At 41.2% G+C, this 24,322-nt stretch overlaps 1 protein-coding gene across 2 annotated transcripts in view; it reads left to right on the forward strand.

Annotated features, from left to right (window-relative positions):
* The window catches only part of MAP3K7CL (MAP3K7 C-terminal like), a 94,583-nt gene extending 70,504 nt beyond the window's left edge, over window positions 1-24,079 (forward strand). For both annotated transcript variants that reach the window (XM_050962303.1, XM_050962312.1), the window contains 2 exons: window positions 5,759-5,874; window positions 22,883-24,079. In XM_050962303.1, the coding sequence (XP_050818260.1) occupies window positions 5,759-5,874; window positions 22,883-23,063 (297 nt within the window). In that variant the 3' untranslated portion in view covers window positions 23,064-24,079. The remainder of the gene's footprint in view (window positions 1-5,758; window positions 5,875-22,882) is intronic.
* The last annotated feature ends 243 nt before the right edge of the window (window positions 24,080-24,322 follow it).

Below are 24,322 nucleotides of genomic sequence, written 5' to 3' on the forward strand. Positions count from 1 at the left end.
GGAAATGGCAGAGATGCTTAATGACTTCATTGTTTCGGTTTTCACCACGAACGTTGCTGGTGATTGGTGTCTAACATAGTGAATATCAGTGAAAATGAGGTAGGCTCAGAAGAGGCAAAAATAGGGAAAGAACAAGTTAAAAATTACTTGGACAAATTTGATGTATTCAAGTCACTGGGGTCTGATGAAATGCATCCTGGAATACTCTAAGAGCTGACTGAGGAGATATCTGAGCCATTAGCGATTAGCTTTGAAAAGTCATGGAAGATGGGAGACATTCCAGGAGACTGGAAAAGGGCAAATATAGTGCCCATCTATAAAAAGGGAAATAAGGATAAGCCAGGGAATTACAGACCAGTCAGCTTAATTTCTGTACCTGGGAAGATAATGGAGCAAATAATTAAGCAATCAGTTTGCAAACATCTAGAAGATAATAAGATGATAAGTAACAGTCAGAATGGATTTGTCAAAAACAATGTGTCAAACCAATCTGATAGCTTTCTTTGACAGGGTAACAAGCATTGTGGAAAGGAGGAATTGGTTAGGGTGACCAGACATCCCAATAAAATCGAGACCATCCCGATAAAATTGGTAGGTTGTCCCGCATCCTGAGCGATCTTTGGTCGGGATGCAATTTGTCCCGATATTTTGCTCTGCCAGCAGCACTGGGTATTTTTAGTTGCTTGTTTTTTTGGCTCCACCGGCAGCACTCGGGTTTTTTGGTTTTTTTTTCCCCTCTGCTTGCGGACTCCTCCTCCCCCTATGTGTCTTGATATTTTCTTCAACTCATCTGGTCACCCTAGGAAATGGTAGACATGGTATATCTTGACTTTAGTAAAGCTTGTGATACTGTCTTGCATGACCTTCTCATAAACAAACTAGGGAAATGCAACCTAGATGGAGTTACTATAAAGTGGGTGAAAAAAATGTCTGGAAAACTATTCGCAGAGAGTAGTTATCTGTGGTTCACAGCCCTACTGGAAGGACATAACAAGAGGGGTCTGATTCTGTTTAATATCTTCATCAATGATTAAGGGCTTGTCTACACTGGCACTTTACAGTGGTGCAACTTGCTCATTCAGGGGTGTGAAAAAACACCCCCCTGAGTGCTGCAAGTTTCAGCGCTATAAAGTGCCAGTGTAGATGGTGCACCAACGCTGGGAACCATGCTCCCAGTGCTGGTAGCTATACCCCACATGGAGGTGGTTTTCTCTCCCCCAGCGCTATTTTGCGACTACACAAGCCACATCAAAGCGCTGCCACGGCAGCACTTTAACGTTGCCAGTGAAGACATGGCCTTAGATAATGGCATAGAGAGTACACTTATAAATTTTGCGGACAATACCAAGCTGAAAGGGGTTGCAAGTGCCTTGGAAGATAGAATTAACATTCAAAATATCTGGACAAACTAGAGAAATGGTCTAAAGCAAATAGGATGAAGTTCGATAAGGACAAATGCAAAGTACTCCACTTAGGAAGAAACACTCACTTGCACACATACAACATGGGAAATGACTGGCTAAGAAGGAGTACTGGGAAATGACTGGCTAAGAAGGAGTACTGCAGAAAGGGATCTGGGGGTGATAGTGGACCACAAGCTAAATATGAGTCAATAGTGTAACCCTGTTGCAAAAAAAGCAAACATCCTTCTGGGATGTATTAGCAGGAGTATTGTAAGCAAGACACAAGGAGTAAATCTTCTGCTCTACTCCGTGCTAATTAGGCCTCAACTGCAGTATTGTGTCCAGTTCTGGGCACCGCATTTCAGGAAGGATGTGGACAAATTGGAGAGAATCTAGAGAAGAACAACAAAAATGATTAAAGGTCTAGAAAACATGACCTATGAGGGAAGATTGAAAAAATTAGGTTTAATCTGGAAAAGATAAGACTGAGAGGGAACATAAGTTTTCAAGTGTGTAAAAGGTTGTTACAAGGAGGAAGAAGAAAAATTGTTTTTCTTAACCTCTGAGGCTAGGACAAGAAGCAAGAAGCTTAAATTGCAGCAAGGGTGGTTTAGTTTGGACATTCGGAAAACTTTCTGTCAGGGTGGTTAAGCACTGGAATAAATTGCCTAGAGAGGTTGTGGAATCTCCATCACTGGAGATTTTTAAGAGCAGGTTAGACAAATACTTGTCAAGAGTGGTCTAGATAATACTTAGTCTTGCCACGAGTGCAGAGGACTGGACTAGATGACCCCTTGAGGTCCCTTCCAGCTCTATGATTCTGTGGTATACTCGAGCTGGGCTTGCCCTAAATCTTATTAGGCTTTCTGGGAACATCAAAACATGAGCCTTCACACCTTGAACAAGAGACTCCATGGAAGGAAAGGGAATGGGCCCAAAGTCACAGGATCCAGAGCTTGCCTCTTGGTTCTGAGGACTGAAAAAAAGTGTTAATTTTGTATTCTGTTTTATCACTGACCGATCATGGTTTTTGAAATGCTACAAAGCAATAGGAAAGCTTTTTTACATGGGGGGAAATGGTTTATACAATTATTGTTTTTTTTAAATTTCTATAGTGAAAAGCTCCTAGATGTTTGAGTTGGAAGGGACCTCTTGTGATTGAGATGTGTAAACAATATGTTGTCTGATGAATTGTTTAGGATTTTTGCTGGGGTTTAGCTGTTAATATGTGTAATGGAGTTAACTTGTCATTTTAAGAAAAAAGCAACACTGAAGAGGAAACAATGAGGGAAGCAGGTTTGAGAGTCAGCAACTGGTTCTAAGTGAGAAATAGCTACAAAGTCTCAGAATGACTAGATAATTTTTAGCTCTCTAAATGTATCTTTTGAGTGGGAAGCTGTAATGTGGAAACTGAATGCTCCTTTAATTTTGGAACTGGTGTAAACTGGGTAGATTTGAAGAAGCTAAACTTTTTCCTTTAAGGACCATAGTTTAGGGGCTTTCTCACTGAGTGCTTTTAAAAGATTTTGTTGTGATAAACTTGTGTGCTGGTAACTCTGGTGGATAGCAGAGATTGTGCTTTGGATCACCCTGGCATTCCTAGAATAGAACACTGCAACTTATATATTTTTGTCTTGTTAAATTTACACTGATTATTTGGGTGGATGTACAGATGGTGCTGTAGCTCACCCACAGTGAAATATAATTAAAACCCCTTTCCCAGGAAACATCACTGCCACCAACCAATATAACAAATAGGAAACCTGATCCAGTAGGTGCCAGATGGCTTTAGGAGAAAATGGGGTGTATATACAGGGGTAAGCCCTTCCTCCCCAGATGCTCCATTGCCTGGTGGCCAGCTAGAGAGTTGTGAGCTTGCTGGCTCTTGCTTCCTACAATCATTTATTTAAATCCTGGCCTGGGATTTATCAGGCCTCTGATCCAATTTTTAGTTGAACCCAACCTGTCTCCCTATATTTATATAATATAGGAATTGTGTTTTTTTAAGTTGCTGAGGGTCTAGCTGATCACCTGTTTAAGGGGTCAGGAAGGAATTTTTCCCATTGGGGCCAAATTAGCTGAGGCCTAGTGGGTTTTTAACCTTCCTTCTAGCATGATGGAGACATGGTTGGATTAAATAGGTATAAGATTTAGGAATTTAATGTGAGGAATTCTAAGAGTGTTAGTTCATCCCAATTTGCAGCAGTTGTGTCCAGATAAGAGATATGGGATTTCACTGGTGGACCCCAGGTCTATGGACTAAGGAATACCTGAAGTTGTTGCAGACCAGGGTACCTCTTTGGTATCTTGTGTTCCCTTCATACTGTGAAATGTAGGGGATTCAGCAGAGCAAAGTGAATCCTTGGGGTATGCAGTGGAGAGTGTACCCTGAGTTATGAGCTCTATGATAGATGCCCTTTAAACACGGCGATGGACGCTCCTGAAATGCCTGGTAAGAGATAGGGCAGATAGTGCCTCTCTCCAGTGTTAGATTTTCATACAAGTTGTGGCCTGCCATTTAAAATCCATCCCTGTGTCTGTCCTCATTCCCTTGGATGTCCTGAGGAACTCTCTCTCTGGGGCTCTGACCTCACCTGAACTCAAAGCTGTTTCTTAAAAACAACTTGTTAACAGCAGTATTATTATAAATGTCTTAATTTAAATTCTCAGAACTCATGTTGTATTGAAAATGAATGTTTGTACATCCACATTTCTTAAAAACTACATACTACTTACAATTAATTCAGATGGCCTGCATCACATCAACCATTTTTCTTCAGTAAGGCACCTCTGAAAGAGACTCATTATTAAGTAAAAACCCGTTTGTTCTTTCTCTGTAAGTAGATTTAATCAAAACTATGCTTTGTAACTTTAGCTACAGCAAAAGATTTCAGAGTCAGGAAAAAGAATAACTGAAGTACCAGTGCGCTGCCATTCCTGCCATAGTCACTGAAAGCATATTCCTCCCTAAATAGAAGAGTCCAAATAGAGCTATGAGGGGTAGAAATAGATTCATTTTTATTCCAGAGGGCAATTGGATGCTCCTTAGCAGGACAGTAGAAGAATTATTTTTAACTGTTTCCTTTTGATTTAAACAGGTGGCATAATCATGCTATGTGGCGTTCATGTGCTGTTGATTGATTCATGGCTACCAATTTAAAAATATTAAATTTCCTACCAGTATTATGGACAAAGTGTGCAGCTCATCTCTGATGTCTGAATTAAGCTGCATTTTTTTAGAAGGAGCAATACCCATCAACCTCCACTTCTCCCAAATTTACTTTCAGCACATTAGTTTTAATTCTTGAGAAGAGTTCCAGGGTGGGGTATTTTTATTTGCTGTATTTACAATAGTGGATTTCGAAAGTTTACATTCTTCTTTTAAAAACAACTTGCTGTACTAATATAGGGACTGCATAGAGTGAAGTCAGCGATAAAACTCCCATTAATTTCAATGGTGGACAATTGGGTCCCTATTATCTGAATACTCTTAAAGAAGTGTTTTCATTGTCCTCATAGTTTTTCACTTCTACAGCACATTCCAACACTGGAACTCAAAACACTTCACAAATATTAGTGAATTAAGCCTCACCTCAGCCCCTAGGTAAGTACTATCTGTTTCCTTTTGCAGTTGTGAAAACTGAGACACAGAGAGAGAAACTTGCCCAAGGTCACATCAAAGGCTGTGGCAGAGCAGGGATAGAGACTAAGGTTGAAATTCTGGCTCCCTGAAAGTAAATTGCAAAACTCGGCCCCAGATCTTCTGGCTGACAGTGGTGTTCTTTAACTATAAGACCATGTTCCATAAAGTGGCATGTTGAGGGGGGGAAAGCATGTATATGAAAACAAAACTATTTAGCCAATGGTTTCTCAGTGTACCCTTTTCTAATCTTATAGATGTTTATGTTTGAATTAGAGCTCTTCCCACCATCAGCTCAAATTAATTTTCTGCTTGATTCTGCAGTGAAATTATAAATACCATGTTTTATATTGTGGTGTGGATATAACTGGTGCTCCAAATTTAGCATTATTACTTCACTGTACCTGACGAAGATGTTGTATAAGGAGAATATCCTTCTAATCCAAATTTCACTGCTGGCTTGCAAAGGTAGCAAGGAAAATTATGAAAATATTTGAAGGGTTAAAAGGTTTATGTTTACATGTGACCGATGGGAAATAACAGTAATAACATTTGGTCTGGTCCTGCAGTCCTTGCAGTAAACAGATGTTTTCCCTGAAAAAGGACTACAGGATTGAACCCACATCATATCTTGGTTTTTAAATAGGCAAGATTTCATTTCTAATGTTTGTCACGTGCATAAGCATTAGATTATTTTTTCTTTCTGTTTGTGAAGCCTCTGCCTCCTTGCCATGACTCTACAGAATCTATGGAGGTGTTCAAGCAGCACTGCCAAATAGCAGAAGAATATCATGAAGTCAAAAAGGAAATTGCACTGCTGGAAGAAAGAAAGTAAGTAACTTTTCTCCAAAGAAACCTCAGTATTTACTTATATGTTCAAAGGAAAAGAACAGTAATTTGCATGAAGAAAAACTTTCATCATTATTTTTAAAATTACTACAGAACCATTCACATGGAATATGATTTCCAGGTTAGTGAAGGAAAAGTGGAAAATGCTGCCAGAAGTAGGTATTAAAGAAAAATAGTATTTTTGTTTTAGTAAAGAGACTAAAAGAGTAAAAGTTTGAATAAGGAAGCTAACATTCAAGATCTTGATCTATAGAAACCCTTAATAATCTAAGACAGAAGGTCTTTGTGACCCTATTCCCATGCCTGGGATAACTGCAATTGGACAGAGCAGGCCGTCTCTCTGTCCTAAGGTTCGGCCATGACCAGGACGAGAGCAGAACTTTAACTATTCAGGGCTCTCAATTATGCAACTGACCACTGAAGGACATCCACCAGAATCCCTTTATTGGCTGCTTTTAGGACACTGTATGGCCTTATTTGCACAGACTTTCACCAGTCTAAACTAGTGCAATCTCCTGTGTAGACACCCTTATTTCAGTTTTAAGAATGATTTAGTTCTGTATAGCTTAAATTTGTTTTTTATTAACTTTAGTTAAACCTGGCAAAGATGGTGTGGACCCTCTGATTTGTAGTTTAAAGTCACACCTTAAATTAAACTATTGCAACCTTGCATGTAGACAAGCCTTCTGGAAGACCCATTTATTATGGCATATCTACCTTTGACCATTTTTTTCGGTCCCTCTCTGTCCAGTTGTTTTGTGTTGCGTTTCCAGACTATTCCTCTTCTTTTTCTGTTTTCCTTTTGCCTGGCAGGGTGGTTTGCCTGAGTTACATTAAGTTTATTCTCTTGCTAGACCTTTCTGATCCAGTTGATGGCTTATTCTGACTGTCTCATCCTTTTTATAGTAATGGTTTGCATTGACTTTATGGCATGGTGCTCAGTTGATCACCACAATTATATAAACAGATTAAACAAAAAATTTTTGATGCGAATTGGATTCTTCCAAGGTGTCATTAATGTTAAATCAAATGCCAGACGTTGACAACCAGAATGATTCAGCATTTTCAGTAAAGAACGAAAGAGTGAGAATAATTCAGTTGAAAAGAATACTCTAAGTAGATCCTTAATCTACTGTACTTTCCATTTCTGTTGTATAGTATTTGGATTTTATTTTAACAAAAGGCCAGCCATCCCACAGAAAAAGGCATTTTTGCTGTAGCTGTGTTTCACCAAGCCTTGGATTGAGGTGGAGTGAGAGAGGGTAAAAAGCTAATTCAAGAGATGCATCCTTCTTTAACAAACCATTAATTCTGATGCTATGGGACTTTGGATTTTCCTCAGTGCAACAAAAGCATAATTTTCTGCCTCAGTTACCCCAACTCAGGAGATTCCTTCTGAGGTCATGTAAGAAGGAGAGGTGTGATCAGAGACCCAACTATAAAGAATGTTAAGATTTTAAGCCCCAGACCTACAAGTGGGTCCAGATGAGTGAACACCTGCCCTTCTTGCAGAATCCCACTGAAGTCAGGGCTGGCTCTAGGTTTTTTGCCACCTCAAGCAAAAAAATTTTGGCTGCTCCCCATCCCAGCCCTGGGCTCCCCGCCGCACCCTGCTGCTGCCCCAGCCCTGGGCTTTCTTCTCCCCCGACCCACATCCCCTGCCACCCCAGTGCTGGGCTTCCCCCTTTCTCCCCCACCAGTGCCCTCCATACACACCTCCTGCCGCCCCAGCCCTGGACTCTCATCTCCCCCAACCTGCACCCTCCTTCCGCCGCAGCCCTGGTTCACTGGTAACTCGCTCCCAGGGCGGGTCATTCAGCAGGAATTTTAGATGTGCACAGAACGCAGACAGGATTGGTTCCCATATGGTTACAGAGCTGCAGTAAAGTGGAACAATTTTCAGCTTGTGTGATTAGAGGATATCTGGATGCATATTATAAGACTGTCCTCCATAAATGAGGAAAAGTTGAGGTGCTTTTATTATTCTTTTGTTCCATTCTTTCTTTCTATGGGGAATTTGCCAATGCAGTATCACTGTCGTCCTTTTAAACAAACAAACAAAAGACAATGGCTGTTGAAAATAGCAATTCCAGTCCTAATAACCACTGGGAAGCATTTCTTGCTCAATTTTATTCTACTTTTTCTACAGCAAGTTACAGTGGATCAGTATATTTGATTTGGGAGAAATGAAGTAACAGCTGCCCCAACTGAGCTTGAGCACTCCTGAATTTTGAGGTGTTCAAATCTGGAAGGCAGGTGCTGGGTATGTGTGGGGGGGAGAGGGGAGCTGTGGGCTCTGTGGGGAGCACGGCGTGTGTATGCAGCAGCGTGTCTGGCACTGTGCGGAGCCAGACAAGCTGGTCTGAGTGGCACAGTAAGGGGGCTGGGGGGTTGGAGAAGGGGTAGGCGGTTACAGGGGGCAGTCAAGGGACAGGGAGCAGGGGGCTTTGGATGGGGTGGAGGTTCGGGGGGGCAGTCAGGGGACAGGCAGCAGTTGGATAGGCATGAGAGTCCCGGGGTTTGTCAGGGGACAGGTAGGGGGTGGGGTCCTAGGGGGGAAGTTGGGAGGGGTCTCAGGAGGGGGCAGTTGTGGACAAGAAGCAGCGGCGCTTAGATAGGGGCTGGGATCCTGGGGGGGCAGTTAGGGGCAGTGGTCCCGGGAGGGGGTGATCAGGTGATAGGGAGCAGGGGGGTTGGATGGGTTGGGGTTTCCGTGGGAGGCAGTCAGAGGGAGTGGATGGTGGCAGGGTGGGGCTTCCCTCCCCATGGAGCGTCCTGTTTTTTGAATGTTAAAATATGGTTTCCCTGCCATTCACAGTGCAGCTCGCTGCTCACAGCACGCTGTCGCATGAGGTCCCCCTCCTTCCTTTCTGGTTGGCAATGGCCAAGGGAATTCTGGGAAATGTAGTTCTTTCCCTGCTCCAGGGCTGGCTCTATAAGCAGGGAGCTAACCAAGAAACTACAGCTCCCAGGGCCCCCTGTTGGTTCTCAGCTCCCAGGCTGGATCCCTGCCTGCTGCCGCCCCGGCAAATGGGCTGCCCCAAGCAAGTGCTTCCTTTGCTGATGCCTAGAGCCGCCCCTGACTGAAGTCAATAAGAATCTGTAAGGATGCAGGTATCTGCCATCAAAGGGGCAATCATAGGACTGGGGCCTCAGTTATTACCTGAACAAACTTCCTACTAGCAGAGATTTTTCTACTAATTCCAATGATTTTTGCAGTAATTCCTTATTTTTTTTCCTCCTGCTTTAAGCCATGCAAGTATTTTATTGTCTGACAGATATGATTGCTAGCTGAGGCCAGCTGAGAGAGCTATGATATTAAGGATACATTCCAGAATGTGGTCTTTTATGCACTGTTAGAGCCCATAGTTTTATCTTTAAGAATTGTTTTCAGAACAAATTATAATTTCTGTTTTGAGACAAATTCGTTTTTATGCATAGGTGAGATAGGGAGTGTTTGGCATTAGTAGTTGGTCAGGATATACCACCAATGTCAGTATATTGATAGTATATGTAGGGTAGGAAAAGCCATATTCTTTGTACTAAAGGTGGAGGATGAACCAAATGGCATGAAAAATCCAACAAATCTTGTCATGATTTAAAAGATTATTGAATTTGGGATCCTAAAACTGACAGATTTTCCAAACTGTCCACCTAAGTTGCACAAGCATAATTTACCTCTGGATGAGCAAATACAAATATGCATGTGTAAAATAAATGTCTGTGTCCAAATGTATGGTTGTATGTGTAAATTTCGATATATGCATTTATTGGGATTTGGGCCACCAGTTCTGAAGGTTTGATCCAGAAGTTGAATGGAACCGATTTATTGTGAGTAGATCTAAAACAAGGAAAATAAATCAAAATTAAAATTAATAACATAATATGTAAGTGCTAACAATGTATTTTTGTAACTTTATATGGGAAGAAATTGAGACTATTTATCTGTTCCACCACAGATATTAGTCCAAAATTTTCAAACTTGTCTAAACTTGGTTATCTAAAGTCAGTTACATATTTATAATCCATATTTAGCACCCAAATTATTTCAGTGGAAGCCATTGATGCTTGGCACCTCTAATAATCCAAGTCTGATACTTATATATCAAATTATGAATTTAAGTGCCTAACTTTAGGTACGCAGGCTTAAAAAGATGGCCTTATTTTTTTTTCAGAAAGCTGATTATAAATGTTTTATTACAAGTGATACATACCTGAATGAACTACACACATTTTCAAGCAAAACACACTTGAGACTTTGAGGTTTTTCTTTAATAAAAATCTTTTAAAAATAGTTTATTGCATATGATAGAATGAAATTTGTCTTTTGGGAACAGAGTTATGTATATACAGATTCTATGACAATAGGCACATAAGAAATGTTTAATTCTGGAGAATTCCAAATACATATACAAAAGTATATCCAAGCAAGAGTGGCTATGTAATTTCTTTCTGGACTATTGTTATATACCTCCTAATAATATACGTGATACCTAGATACCATGGTGGTGGGTGCATTAGAAATGCCTAGACAGATAAGGATGTCAGTCCAGCACCTTTTACTAGCTCTCAATTCATTTAATCTGAAAAAAAAACAAAAAAAGGAGAAAAAGATTTTTGGCCTGTTGAGTAATTTTTTTGATAGTACAATACTGTTCAGACAGAAACAGTTTGAAAGTTACAGGGAACAAGATATAAGTGGGGGTATTTGCTGAAATTTAATAGACTAAAGTGATTCACACTGGCTGGGATGAAATGGGATATTAAATATTCCATAAATTAGAAGAAAGGGATGTTTTGTCTCTTCTAAAAAGAAGTGGGCTGGAGTGAAAAGTCTGTCTGAATGACAGAAGTTCAAAAATGGAGTCTTTTCTGAGCTTTCTGAAACTTCACTAGTTTAGGGATTACTGCAGATGTCCCAACTTTACTACATAATATTATCACATTTTAATCTACATTTATGGAAATATGGATTCATAATAGTGTAATATGCCAGGTAAATATAATCCTTGCTTGTAAATATTGAATACAATAAACCGATAAATACACACATGATTTCTCCCTTTTATTTTGAACAAATAGTAACTTGTGTAATCTTCCACTCCGTTCACATCTTTACTGAAGCAAAGAGATCTTATGTTAGATGGCTACCCTGCCAGCATTCTTAACTTCCTCTCCACAGATTAGTTTATCTGTGGAATGCAAAGGTCAATCACTACCTGGCAACACATACTGCCAGGAAACCTGATGATACAAAACTCTGTGTTCAAAATATTGAACAAGATGATGGTCTGCTATCGTATGGCAAATTAGCACTATTGCACAGATCAGAATTTATCAAGGAGGAACTTAATCAGATCATAATGATATCATAAGTATAAATAGATGTCAGTGCCACAAGCACATCTGAATAACTACAGCTGAAAAGTGTTATTTTATAAAATGATTTCTTTATAACTTTGTTTACATACCAAAGTGACAGATGCCTTAGAAATATGGTAGATAAATAATGTGTAATTTGTCTGTCTTGCCATCTCTTCTTTCCAAGGACCTAGAGCAAATGCAGGGCAGTTAACAATCTTGTTTTTCACTTTTGTCCTGCATGCTAGCCCACCAGCCGGTGCTAAGAAGTTAGCACCAGCCCATGTCTCTTTTGGCCTCCTGTTGCTTAGGGGCCCACTTCTGGCTGCTTTCTCTTCCTGGCCTCAGACCTCTTCCTTCACAATGTGCTTTTCACTACAGAATGCAGGGGGAGGCAGGAGTACAAAACTATAAAGGGAGGTGGTGAATTGACTGCTGCACTCTACAGCAGGAGCCTTTTTGCCCCATTTTCTTTGTGGGAGAGGCAGCTAGTAAGAGCACAAACCATGGTAGGTGTGGGAGCAATGAACACATTTACCACATGAGGAAGAGGGGATCAAAAATTGAGAATTATAGGGTAGAACAAAGGGCAAGACTGGTGGGAGAACATGCTGTAAATGAGCATAGCTCTGACTTAATTTGAATTCTGCCCATTTACACCAGCAGAGAATTTGTTCTGATATGTAGGGCAAGGGATAAACTCAACCTGAAATGGAAGAAGAGATAGAAAAGGAAGAAAGGGATGTGGAGGCAAGAATACACCACACTTAGATCAGTGAATGTAATTTAATTTATGTTCCTTTAACTTCTTATATTTCCATGACAGATGTGTTAGATCTCTAATTTTGGGTGAAAGGGATAGGATGGCTGGTTATTTTGGGCACTTATTACTGACTAGCTAATGACCCTGGATTATGCAGTTAAATATTAGAGTTATCTTGTTGCTAGCTATATTTTGTATTATTAGCTCTGGCCAGTTTTATCTTTTTCCTCCTCCAAACAATTCTAACACATGTGTTTAGTAAATGTGGCCTAGGATTGTCCCTGTTCTGTGCCACAGATACCTTTTCACTTCCCTTCCTCTATGTGTATTGTAGTAGACCCCTAGTTGAGGGTATGCTTATGCCCTGACTTACAGGTTAGTTCACTCTTTTTCTACCACCCCACTCCCGTCCCCACCAAAAAAAAGAAAAAAGGCTGCCTGCTTACACAACCTTTTATGTGGTACAAACATTCAGGTGAACTGGAGATGGGGGTTTTCCATCCTTTTATTAGTGTTCATCCTCATCGCTGGATACTGCTAAACCACCATTGACCTAGATGATTACTGGCACATGAAGAGAGTTCAGAGAAGCAACACTTAGCAACTATTTACAAAAACAGTTTGCCCACGGAACATAGGAATTCCCATATTGGATCAGTTTAGTAGTCCATGTAATCCAGTTTTCTGGCTCCAATAATGGCCAGTACCAGCTGCTTCAGAGGAAGAAACTCTGCAAGAACGTATTTATGGAATAATCTGTCCTTAGGGAAAATTTCCTTCTAATTTCCCATAGTTAGAGGAAGGTGAATGTGCCAAAGCATCTGGGTTTATATCCCTCCCACAGGTCTTGATTATTTTTTTTTAATTGCTGTTATACGTTCTAGATATTCTTAGTAGCCATGTGAGGCTCAGGCATTGCTACTCTGCAATAAAACACCTGCACCTGGCCTGTGTCAGCTGACTCAGGCTTGGGCTGCAGGGCTCTGAAATTGCAGTGTAGTCATTTGGGCTGGATTCCAAGTTCAGGTACCTGCTCCCTGATGGCTCCAGCCCCAACCTGAATATCTACACTGCAGTTTTATAGTCCTGCAGCCTGAGCCTGAGTCAGGTGACACAGGTCAGCTGCAGATGTTATATTGCAGTGTGGAAATACTCTAAATGTCTGATCCTCTTAGGCTTAGTGATGACAATGTGTTACACAGACTAACTGTGTTGTGTGCTTTTGTTTTTTTTAATCTATTTCCTTTGATTAGTTTTGCATGTCACCTTTCAATTTCATGGAATGTTTTCTTAGTCTTGTAATACAAGAGTGGGGAATAGAAGCCCTTACATTACGTTCTGTATGCTGTTCTTTATTTTATATGCTTTTATCATGGTCTCACTTATTCATCCCCTTTAAGATAGTCCCAAACTTTTCAATCTTTCCTCATAAGAGAGCAAAGAGTCCTGTGGCACCTTATAGACTAACAGACGTATTGGAGCATGAGCTTTCGTGGGTGAATACCCACTTTGTTGGATGCATGCATGCGTCATGCATCCGACGAAGTGGGTATTCACCCATGAAAGCTCATGCTCCAATACGTCTGTTAGTCTGTAACGTGCCACAGGACTCTTTGCTGCTTTTACAGATCCAGACTAACACGGCTACCCCTCTGATACTTGACCTCATAAGAGAGTTTTCCTGCTCCTAATCATTCCTGTCACTCATCTCTGAGCCACCTCATACTTCAGTTTCCTTTTTAAAATGTGATCATTACTGCAGTGTTTCAGATGCATTATAGAATGGCAATATAATTTCTATATTAATTTTCATCCTAGTCCTTATGCATCCTAACATCTTGTTTGCTTTCTTTGACTGCTGTTGTACATTGAGCAGAGGACTTCATTGATACCTGTGATGTTCCTAAAAATGCTGTGTATCCCAAACCCACCAACTTCCTATTCTGCAAATTGCTCAGTTTACCCACATTAGGCTTTATTCTCCACTGACTTGCACCTTTTGTAACTATTTGCGCTTGTGCAAAAAGGTTGTAAAACACTGCCAAATCAGAGTGGTACGCTGGCTTCATTTAATCCCAAAAGACTCTTCAGCTTGTTCTGCCATGCTGATCAGTGCTCAGATGTGCTAGGACTACACGGCTGAAGCATGCTGTAAATGGCACGACTACAGACTCTGCCTTTATAGCTTAAAAATACTGGTCCTTGTTCGAATATCCTTCCCAAGCAGAAGCTCATTGCAATCCCTGCACTCTCCTAGTTCCCTCTGAGATGAGAACATGGACAATGTTCCCATCTTCCCCCCAAACTGTAAACCTCAAGCAGGTGCAGAATTTTTCCCCTCACGTGTGGCCCCGTTGGCCTGACTGGAGCTGCCCATCCAAATACAGAAGTCAAACTACACCTATGGGTCAGAGCAGCCCCAAAATGTTGAATGAGGAGGCAGGACTGTGATCCTGCCACCAGCTGACAGGCATGCATGCTACATCTTCCTAAGGGGTGGCACATGCCCCTGAAAGTCACACATCCAGAGGCATAATCCTTCCTATTCCTCACACAGGAGAGGGAGGGGAGCGACTGTGCACCACTCCCATGAAGGGACAATGCCTACAAGGTACATTCCACCCCATATCTGTTGTTTTTTTATTTGTTAGAAATGAGCTAGCAGAATTTGCTTGTATTTATTATTTATTCAGAATGAATGAAATAAAAAGGCACCTCTGCTTGCCACAAAAAGAGCCTTTACTGTGCAACACTGCAGGGGTGAAAATCATTTCATTAAGGCTCTGCCAGTTTCTTTAATTTGTCTTTTTGCTACTGTAAGACATGCATTTCATTTTTACCATGTAAACCATGCTTTTCATGGAAAAAACAAAGTGGACATCGAAAAAGGACACTACAGATTCCCTCATAGCCTCAAGTGTCTTAGCAATGGCATAGAAAATGCTTTATCAATTATGTTAGTTTAACCACAGTGTAGCTGCTAAAAGAAAACACAGATTAAAAAAATGCTAGAGCTATTTATTAAGCATTCATAACTAAGGCTAGGTGGTGCAAGAGTTTATTGTGGTATCCTTCAAACTGTGAACGCTTAGTTCAAATCCAGGGTTAGGTCACAAGCAAAAATTAGTAGGTGGTCTCAGCCTTTTTTGAGCATTGTAAACCACACCATTCATAACATTTAGCAGTTCCCTGGTATTCTAATCTTAGGCCTTTGTAACAGGCTGATAGTGTTTGCCTGAAACATTACCCCACTCTGTTAACAGGTGTTGATACTGACAATAAAAGAATAAGTAAGTTCTGCTGACTCAGAGGCAGGCAATTCTTTATACTATTTGAATATAAGAGAGGTGCAATTGGCTTTCTAGGAAAGAGGATCTAAGGTGTGGGCTGAGCAGCAAGGGAAGGAGCATTAGACACAAACTGTTTGTGGAGAAGGTTTGAGGTGATCTTGATTATCTGTTTTTTTTTATTACTTCTTATTTAATAAAGCCAAACCCAGGAAGGGGTTATAGTCTCTTGGTTCTGTTTGTAGGGCAAGTTGGAAAAAGTGCTTGCTCAGAGATTTGATCGAGGTTTTGCAAGTCAGGATTGATATTCATTTACAGATTTGTGCAAGTTTGTATAGTGTCTGCCTGCACTTCCCCTGGTTTGAAGCCAGCTAAGTATTGTTGGTGTCTGACTTTCATAAGTACTAATATTTTTTTCCCTAATATTTGTCATGGATTTAAAAGCCTTTACCTGCTGGTGCTGAAAAGCAGTGAAATGAGATTCTGATTACTGATTGCTTTCCTTATTCTAACTCTGTTTAGTGTAACTGCATACGTATAAGAAAAGTAATGAAGAATAAATCTGAAGTAATTTACCTGGAATATTCATAAGTTAGGAAATGGTTGCTTGAAAAAGCTCAAGCCTTCAGTCCAGCATTGCACCCAATGGAATAAGTGGAAAGACATTCTGAGGAAGACCTTAGCTGGCCCCAAGTGATGAAAATCATGGAAAGGAAGTTTCATGTCACTAAATTATTAATACAGTTAAATTAATACAAACTGATTCCTCTTAAATAGATTGCATAGCCCATAAAAATGTTTAGCTATTACTCATTTGCACTTGATCCTTAGGCTGGCAAAATTCCTGTTGATAGCAGCCTAGTAAGAAATGTTCTCTTCAACTCAACTTTGGCATTGAAAAAAATAGTCGTTCCAGTATAGGATAAGAAAAGAGGAATGAATCAGTCAGTAACATTCTGCTTTTTAACAAAGAATATGATATAGTTAGCAAGGGGAAGTTTTCCATATTATGCTATAAGATTTTCCTGTATAAATAAATTGAGGTACCTTAAAAGGATGCTGAGGGAAGAACAAAGAGAAAGAAGACAATGGCCTCAGATAAGGCTTGTCATAACATTTCTTCCCAGATCTGGACCTTAGCGTCCAAAACATGGGGGTTAGCATGAAAACCTCCAAACTTAATTACCAGCTTAGATCTGATATCGCTGCCACCAGCCAGGAATTATACAGTGCCTAGCTCACTGTGGTCTCCCCAAAACCTTCCCTGGGAGACCCCCAGACTCAGATGCCTCGAGTCTTACAACAAAGGGAAATAACCCCCTCCCCTTGTTTCCTTGTTACTTCCTCCCAGGCTCCCCTCCCTGGACGACCCTAGGAGATTCCCTGCTTCAAGTCCTTGAAACACAGATACTGAGAGATCAAATCTCCCTCTCCCCTCACCCACAGGGTATTCAAAGTCAGGCTTAGTAAATCTAACACAAAGAGAGTTTCCCCCTGACTTCTTCCTCCTACCAATTCCGTGGTGAGCTGCAGACTCAATTCCCTGGAGTCCCCACTAAAGAAAAACTCCAACAGGTCTTAAAAAGAAAGCTTTATATAAAAAGAAAGAAAAAGGACATTAAAGGGTCTCTGTATTAAGGTGACAATATACAGGGTCAATTGCTTAAAGGAAAAAAAATGAATAAACAGCCTTATCCAAAAAGAATACAATTTAACACATTCCAGCAACTACACACATGTAAATACAAAAAAAAACAATATAAACTTATTGTCTTACTATCCTTGTACTTACAACTTGGAAACAGAAGATTAGAAAACCTGGAGATAGAAAAATCACTCTCAGAGCCGAGAGGGCACAGACCCAAGACAAAGAACAAAGAACTCACACCCAAAACTTCCCTCCACCCAGATTTGAAAAAGTCTTGTTTCCTGATTGGTCCTCTGGTCAGGTTTTTGGTTCCCTGTGTTAACCCTTTACAGGTAAAAGAACATTAACCCTTAGCTATCTGTTTATGACAAGGATACCAAGCACAGACTTGTCCCCGCTCCCCAAGTTGCAAGCATTATTTTGCCCAGACTGGGAGCTAACTGCTCACAGGGCTATAAATGCTTAAAAAGTTACTTAATCTGTGGGAAGCAGGATGATGAAAAGGACAAGGCAACTTATAAAGGAAACTCTTCCTGAAGCAAGGAGTTGAACTGGTTGGTGAGTTAAGGGAACAGACTATGCCAGTCAGCCCCTAGTTGGACTTGGAACGTGTCTTAGGCCATGTCTGCACTACAGAATTAAGTCGATTTAAGTTACATTGACGATCATAAACTGCTGTAATTACATCGCTTGTGCACATTCACACAACGCTCTTTCTGTCGGCAGAGCACGTCCACAGTTGGTGCTCTAGCACTGAGAGAGAGAGCAGTGCACTGTGGATAGCTATCCCACTGTGCAAATCGCCAACTTCTCCCACTAGGAGTTCTGGGAATGGATCACAGTGCATCATAGGGGTGGGGTCACCACCCCATGATGCAGTTTTCTCTGTCCCATGATTCCAAGGACTTTTGACTGTATTTCATGCTGTTTTTCAACTGCACCTGTAAACTTTGCATCTGCCATTTCTGCCTGAAAGCATGGATCCTGCACTGATCACCGGACTTGTGATGAGCTTTGTGAACACAAAGAGGCTGATCCTGCAGTATTTCATGAGCTGTGAATCTGAACAGGATTCCGTGGTGCCTGCCCTGCTGTGTACAATGGAAAGAAACAATTAAAAACGGATGTTGGCATTCATCAAGCAGCTGCATCTGGTGGACTATCACTATTGATCTTGGGAAACAAGCACCTAGTAGTGGGATTGGATTGTGATGCAGATATGGGATGATGAGCAGTGGCTGCATAACTTTGATATGCGCAAAGCCACCTTCCTTGAACTCTGTGTGGAGCTTGCAAGAACATGAAAATGAGAGCTGCCCTAACAGTGGAAAAGCATGTGTTGATCACTGTGTTGAAGCTGACAACTCCAGACTGCTGCCAGTCAGTTGCCAATCAGTTTGGAGCTGGGAAGTGTGCAGGGCCATTAATCGCCTTCTGCTATGAAGGACTCTGACTCTGAGCAATGTGTAGGAAATAGTGGGGAGCTTTGCGGCAATGGGATTCCCTAACTGCTGTGGGGCGATAGATGGCACACATATCCCTATTTTGGCCCTAGACAATCTTGCGATGGAGTACATCAACAGAAAGGGCCATTTCTCTATGGTATTGCAAGTGTTGGTGGATCACCAGGGTTGTTTCACTGACATGAGTGCAGGGTGGTCAGGGAAGGTGCGTGACGCATGCATCTTCAGGAACACTGGCCTGTATAGAAAGCTGCATGCATAGACTTTCTTTCAAGATGAAAAGATTCCAATAGGGAATGTGCAAATGCCTATAGTGATCCTGGGAGACCCAGCCTACCCCTTACTCCCATGGCTCATGAAACCATACACCACAGCCATTAGGAGTGCTTCAACATTTAACTCAGCAAGTGCAGAATAACCAAGAATGTCCGTTTGGCAGATGAAAGGGTCACTAGTGCTGCCTTTTTGGCAGGTTAGATCTCAGCGAGGAAACTATTCCTGGGGTCTTAGCAGCCTGCTGTGCTAGGCATAACATTTGTGAAACCATGTGAGGAAAGTTTGCCCAGGGGTGGAGTTCTTGAGATGGATCACCTGGCGGCTGATTTTGAGGACTCAAACACCAGGACTATTAGAGGGGCTCAGTGGGGGACTATTCAGATCAGGGAGACTTTGAAGCAGCATTTTGACAATGAGCCCCAGCAGTGTGTCGTTCAGTAATGAATTGAGCCAAGCATTGTTTACTTGCCACATTGAATGACCCCTGTAATGATTCCTGCCTGAGCATTAATTGTAGTCTGCAAATGTGGCAGTCACCACTGTGTATGAATTTCTGTTGCAACCACCTTGCATAGGTCACAAATAAAGACACACTGAATTTGTAAAACTAAATTTTTATTAAACTGCAGTGCACAGATTAACATTTCTTACAAGGGACATGATAGTGAGCAGCACTCTCTGAAGTGAGTTATGTGTAAGTCCAACTTTCGTTATAGGAGATGTCCCTGCGGGTGGTGTGCCAGGGGTACTGTGGCAGGCCAGAAAGTGCAAGGAATATACGGGGGGAGTTTGGGAAGAGAATGGAAGGCAGGGAGTCAAGCACTATAGTGCAGTCAGGGATCCAAGGATCTCTGTTTGGTCCTCCGTGAGCTTTATTATCTGCTCCTGACCCTGTATTATCTGCTCCTGGCCCTGTCTCCTCTCCTGGCTATCCATTTCTAGCTTTTTGTTTACTGTCTCTCGCCACATTCTGTGCTCACTATCAGCCTGATCTGACAATTGCAGAACTTAATGAAACATGTCCTCACTCCTCCTCATTTGCTTCGTTATCTGATAGAGGTGTTCTGCTGGTGTGTAGGACCTGGCCCTCAGGCACACATCTGCAGAAGCAAAAGAAACAGTACACAGAGTCAGTATTGTGTGTGCACTCACTGTCTTTGGGAAAGAGGTGTATGTAACTTTCATTATTAATTTTCCTTGACAAGCACACACTAAACAGAGCACTAAACATTGTGAGTTTGGCCAGGGGGATGTGGGGAGGGGATAGTGGAAAGGGTCTGGGTGGTTTCAGAAGGGGATCAGTACAAGTGCCTAAGGACACTATTTTGAATACTGGCACCGTTTTCCACAGGCAGGGGCAACTGAAGCTGAAATCACACTACTGAGGGTAACCAAAGACGCAGAGGTGCATTTCCTGTGTGCGTGCGGCTTCCAACAGGTTCCACATGCTGCTTGCTGTGTGCTGCTTTGGTGCCTCCAGAAGTAATTGCCAATTGGTGCAGCAAAGTTTCCTACAATGGGGGAAGAAACAAAGCAGTTCTGCCAAGGAACCTTTGGCAAAGGATTGTAGCATATCTGCAGGAAAGTTTTCTAGAGACCACTATGGAGAATTCCCGGGAGATCTTAGTGTGCATTAACAAACTTTTCCTCAGCGCCCCCACTGTGTAGCTGCACAGGGGAATGAGAAGCAGATGCAAACAATACCAAGTGTTGTTAATTTCAATCCCTTCTTGCATGTGCACCATGTAACAAAATAAAGGTCACCTCTAGCTCATATAACCATGCACTACCAAAGCAAAATGAGTACTTACCGGAACTCCCCTCTCTTGCTTCAGGCACACTAGAGCTGGACCGCTGTGACTGGCTAGATCCCTCTGGAATCCAAAAGAGGTCTTGGCTCACCTCACCATGCCACAGGACAAGCCTGTTGCTTGTTCCATATCATCCTCCAACTTGACCTCCTCATCCACCACTTAATCCTTGGGAATGACTTGACTGGCCACAGCCTCCAGTCCCCTCAAAGTATCCATGGGGCTCTTGGCGGTGAAGGTGGGCTTACCACCGAGGCTGGCGGGCAGCTCCTTGTAGAAGTGGCATGTTTTTAGCACCGCACCAGAGTGATGGTCGACCTCCCTTGCCTTCTGGTATGTCTGCCTCAGCTCCTTGATCTTAGCATGGCACTGATGCATACCCCTTTCATGCCCCTTCTCATCCATGCCACAGGCAATCTGCTCGTAGGTGTCAAAGTTCCTATGTCTGGATCGGAGCTGCAGCTGCACAGCCTCCTCTCCCCACAGACCCAACCAATCCAGCAACTCCTGTGTACTCCAGATGGGAGCATGTTTGCTGCAGAAAGCCGGCATGGTTGGCTGGGAAGATGTGATGTGAGCTGTCCATGCCAAGCAAACAGGAAGTGGAATTTCAAAAATACCCAGGGCTTTAAAGGCGGAGGGCTGCATGCTTGTGTACCTGGCTGCAGGGCAGCGGAGTAGAAACTGCTTATCAAAGCAGTCATGATGGGCATTGTGGGACACCACCTAGAGTCCCCTTAGGGCGACATAAATGAGCACAGTGTCTACACTGACGTGTCACTCTAACTTTGTCTCAAAAAGCTCTGTGCCACTCATCAAGATGGTTTTATTATGTTGGTGTAGCAGGAGAATTAAATTGGCGGGAGGAGAATTGTGTGTACACCTCCACAGTTTTGTCAATGAAGCCTGACTTTTGTTGACAAAACTGTGTAGTTTAGATAAGGCCTTAGTAATGTCATACAGTAGAATCTTATAACTTTACATACAGTGTTTCCTTACATATTTTACCAGGACAATAATGATCAGCAAATTATGAGTTTTCAAATGATGCCTCTTCAAAGGCATACTTGTTGTACAAAATTTCATACTCCTGTAAAAGGAGTGAACATTGGAGTACACCTCCCTCTTACAAAGCTGTGGCTAACCCAGAGGCAGTTCGTCAGGGCCTTTTTCCTGGACAGGGCATTTGTTACCTTGTTGTCTTTTCTCTTTATGTGCACAATTTCCATATCAAATTCCTGAAGTAAGAGGATCCAGTGTAGAAGCTTTGAATTTGAGCCTTTAGGTTTGTTTAGCCTAATCAATGACTAATGATCTTTAAGACGCTGAATTTTCTATTGAACAGGTAGGGCCTGTTCTTTTGAACAGGGTAGTTGCTTAACTGCCCACACTATAACATAGCATTTCTTTTCTATGACAGACATTCTATTCAGTTGATGTAAATGTTTTGCTTAAGAAAGCAATTGTGTGTTTCATGTTATTCTCCCCTGTTTGCATTAGCACAGCACCCAGACCAATGTCTGATGCATCTTTACGCAGTTCAAACATTTTGTCAAAATCAGGGCTAGCTAGAACAGACTTTTCAGACAAAATGTTCTTTATCAAATCCTTCCTGGCATGCTTTCATCCAACCGACTTTGTTTAGCTTGGTCTTTTTATACAAATCTGTGATGGCAGAGACAACGTCACCGGACCCACACACAAACCACCTGTAATAATTTACCAGACCTAGAAAGATTGGACTTATTTTTTGGTTTGGAATACCTGCCAATTTACAATAGCTTCAACTTTCAAAGCATAGGGATGTTTGACCTTCCCCTACCCAGTGTCCCAAATAAGGAACTCTGGCTACTTCAGTTTTACAGAGGCTTTTATAGTTAGGCCTGCCTCTTTTGAGTTTTGACAGCACAGTTCCCAAGTGTTCTTTGTAATCAACCCAAGTGTTACTAAATACTGTAGTGTCATCCACACATGCTCTTGCAAAGTTCTGTAAACCATTTACCGCTTGGTTTACCAGCCTCTAGAAGGTGGCTCCAGCATTAATTAAATCAAATGGTAACACTATGAACTCATAGAGTCCTATATCGGTGATGAAAGCAGATTTTTTTCTGTGCATCCTCACTCAAAGGGATCTGCCAGTAACCTTGAGTTAAATCAGAAGAATTGAGATATTTGCTTAAAATGTCCAGTATATCATCAGTTCTAGGCATGGGATATATATCTAATACTGTAACAGCTTTAAGTTTTCTATAATCAACACAAAAAACCTTACAGTGTTGTCTTTCCTAGGGACCAAGACCACAGGTGATGTCCAAAAGCGTACCCTGGGTAATGGCACTTACATACTTCAACTTTTATCTTCCTGTTTTCTTAATCCTCAGAAAGGAGCTGATTGCCAGACTGGAACAGGCAGAAAAGGAGAGCATGGATGCTGCTCAGCTGACTAAGGAATATGCAGAACTGACAGAGGAGAATCGGACATTGAAACTGGCTCAGATGCAGTGTGCAGAGCAACTGGAAAAGCTTAGAATACAATACCAAAAGAGACAGGGCTCTTCATAACTCTCAACTAACCAGTGAGAGGCAGTCAAATCCAGTCTTTGTTTTGTGCTGGCCAAGAGGTTTTAAAAAAAGGTTCTATTGTAACACTTCACTAGAAATACAGAATATATAAAAGTCTATATTTGATTTAATGCTTGCCAGCCGGTAGCTTAATATAATGGATATTTTATTTCAAGTAACATAATTGAAGCTAATCTAGCCCCATTGTATGTTCTAATAGATCAGATTTCTTTTCTAAAGATATTTCTTCCAATTTAAGAAGATATGGACACACTAGAAACTGATATAAATAGTCTCTATGTTGGGAGTTGGACCATACTAAGACATACAGCAGGGGCAGTGTTAATATATGGAACACTGGAACACACTCATGTGCTTCTATTTTAGTTTAGTTTTCTTTTTAGTTTTAATTTTTTTCATGCCTAAAATGTTGGGAAATTGTCCTAAATCTAATCTGGCTATGGCTCAAGATTATGCTCCAGGTATCTGGCATGTTGATAATGTCAACTTTAGGTTGTTTTAGAAATTCTAAAAGATTGCACATTTTTAAAAAAGGACTTGCATTAAAATAACACTAGCAGATCATTTTGATCAAAGAATTACATCGACAGCAATCATTTTCAAGTTACAAAATTGTGAAGAAATAGATAAGAAAGTTTTCTTTCCATCGCCATATACTTGGCTAGAAATTCTTTTCTTTTGAAATTCATTTGTACTGTTTGGCATGCAAGAAATGGAAAAGTTATGTATGGACACTACAGTGGTGAATAAATAAGACTTTATGGCTGCTAATGGAGAATACTTCAGTAAAAGTACCATATATTTTGTTTTTATTTTGTAGGCTGTTTTGGAACAGAAATGACTGAGGGTAGGTACTAACAGTTCAGTGATATATGAATAACTGAGAGTTAAAATGGCTGTTTTTCCTTGCTCTACTTATCACTGTATTTTCCTAAATCAATTGAAAATCCTTTGTTATACTTCCATTTCTATTCATACAGTATTTTTTTCATTAAAAGTGGATATACAAAAAAAGCTATTTTGTGCCCTTCACTTCCTTAATCTTTCCCATATTTTAAACTCTGCTCAACTGGAAGTATATTACACTTTTGTGAGGTTAGAATTAAATACACAAATTTGATGATAAGGTTACACTTTTTAAAATTAAAAATGTTAGGAATTGCAAAAGGTCAGATATGCACTGTAACCTTTAACTTTGACCCCATTCTTTTTGTAGGACCCAAGATTTATACTAAATT

The sequence above is a fragment of the Gopherus flavomarginatus genome, chromosome 1, assembly GCF_025201925.1.
Source record: "Gopherus flavomarginatus isolate rGopFla2 chromosome 1, rGopFla2.mat.asm, whole genome shotgun sequence".
In the NCBI taxonomy this organism is placed as follows: Eukaryota; Metazoa; Chordata; order Testudines; family Testudinidae; genus Gopherus; species Gopherus flavomarginatus.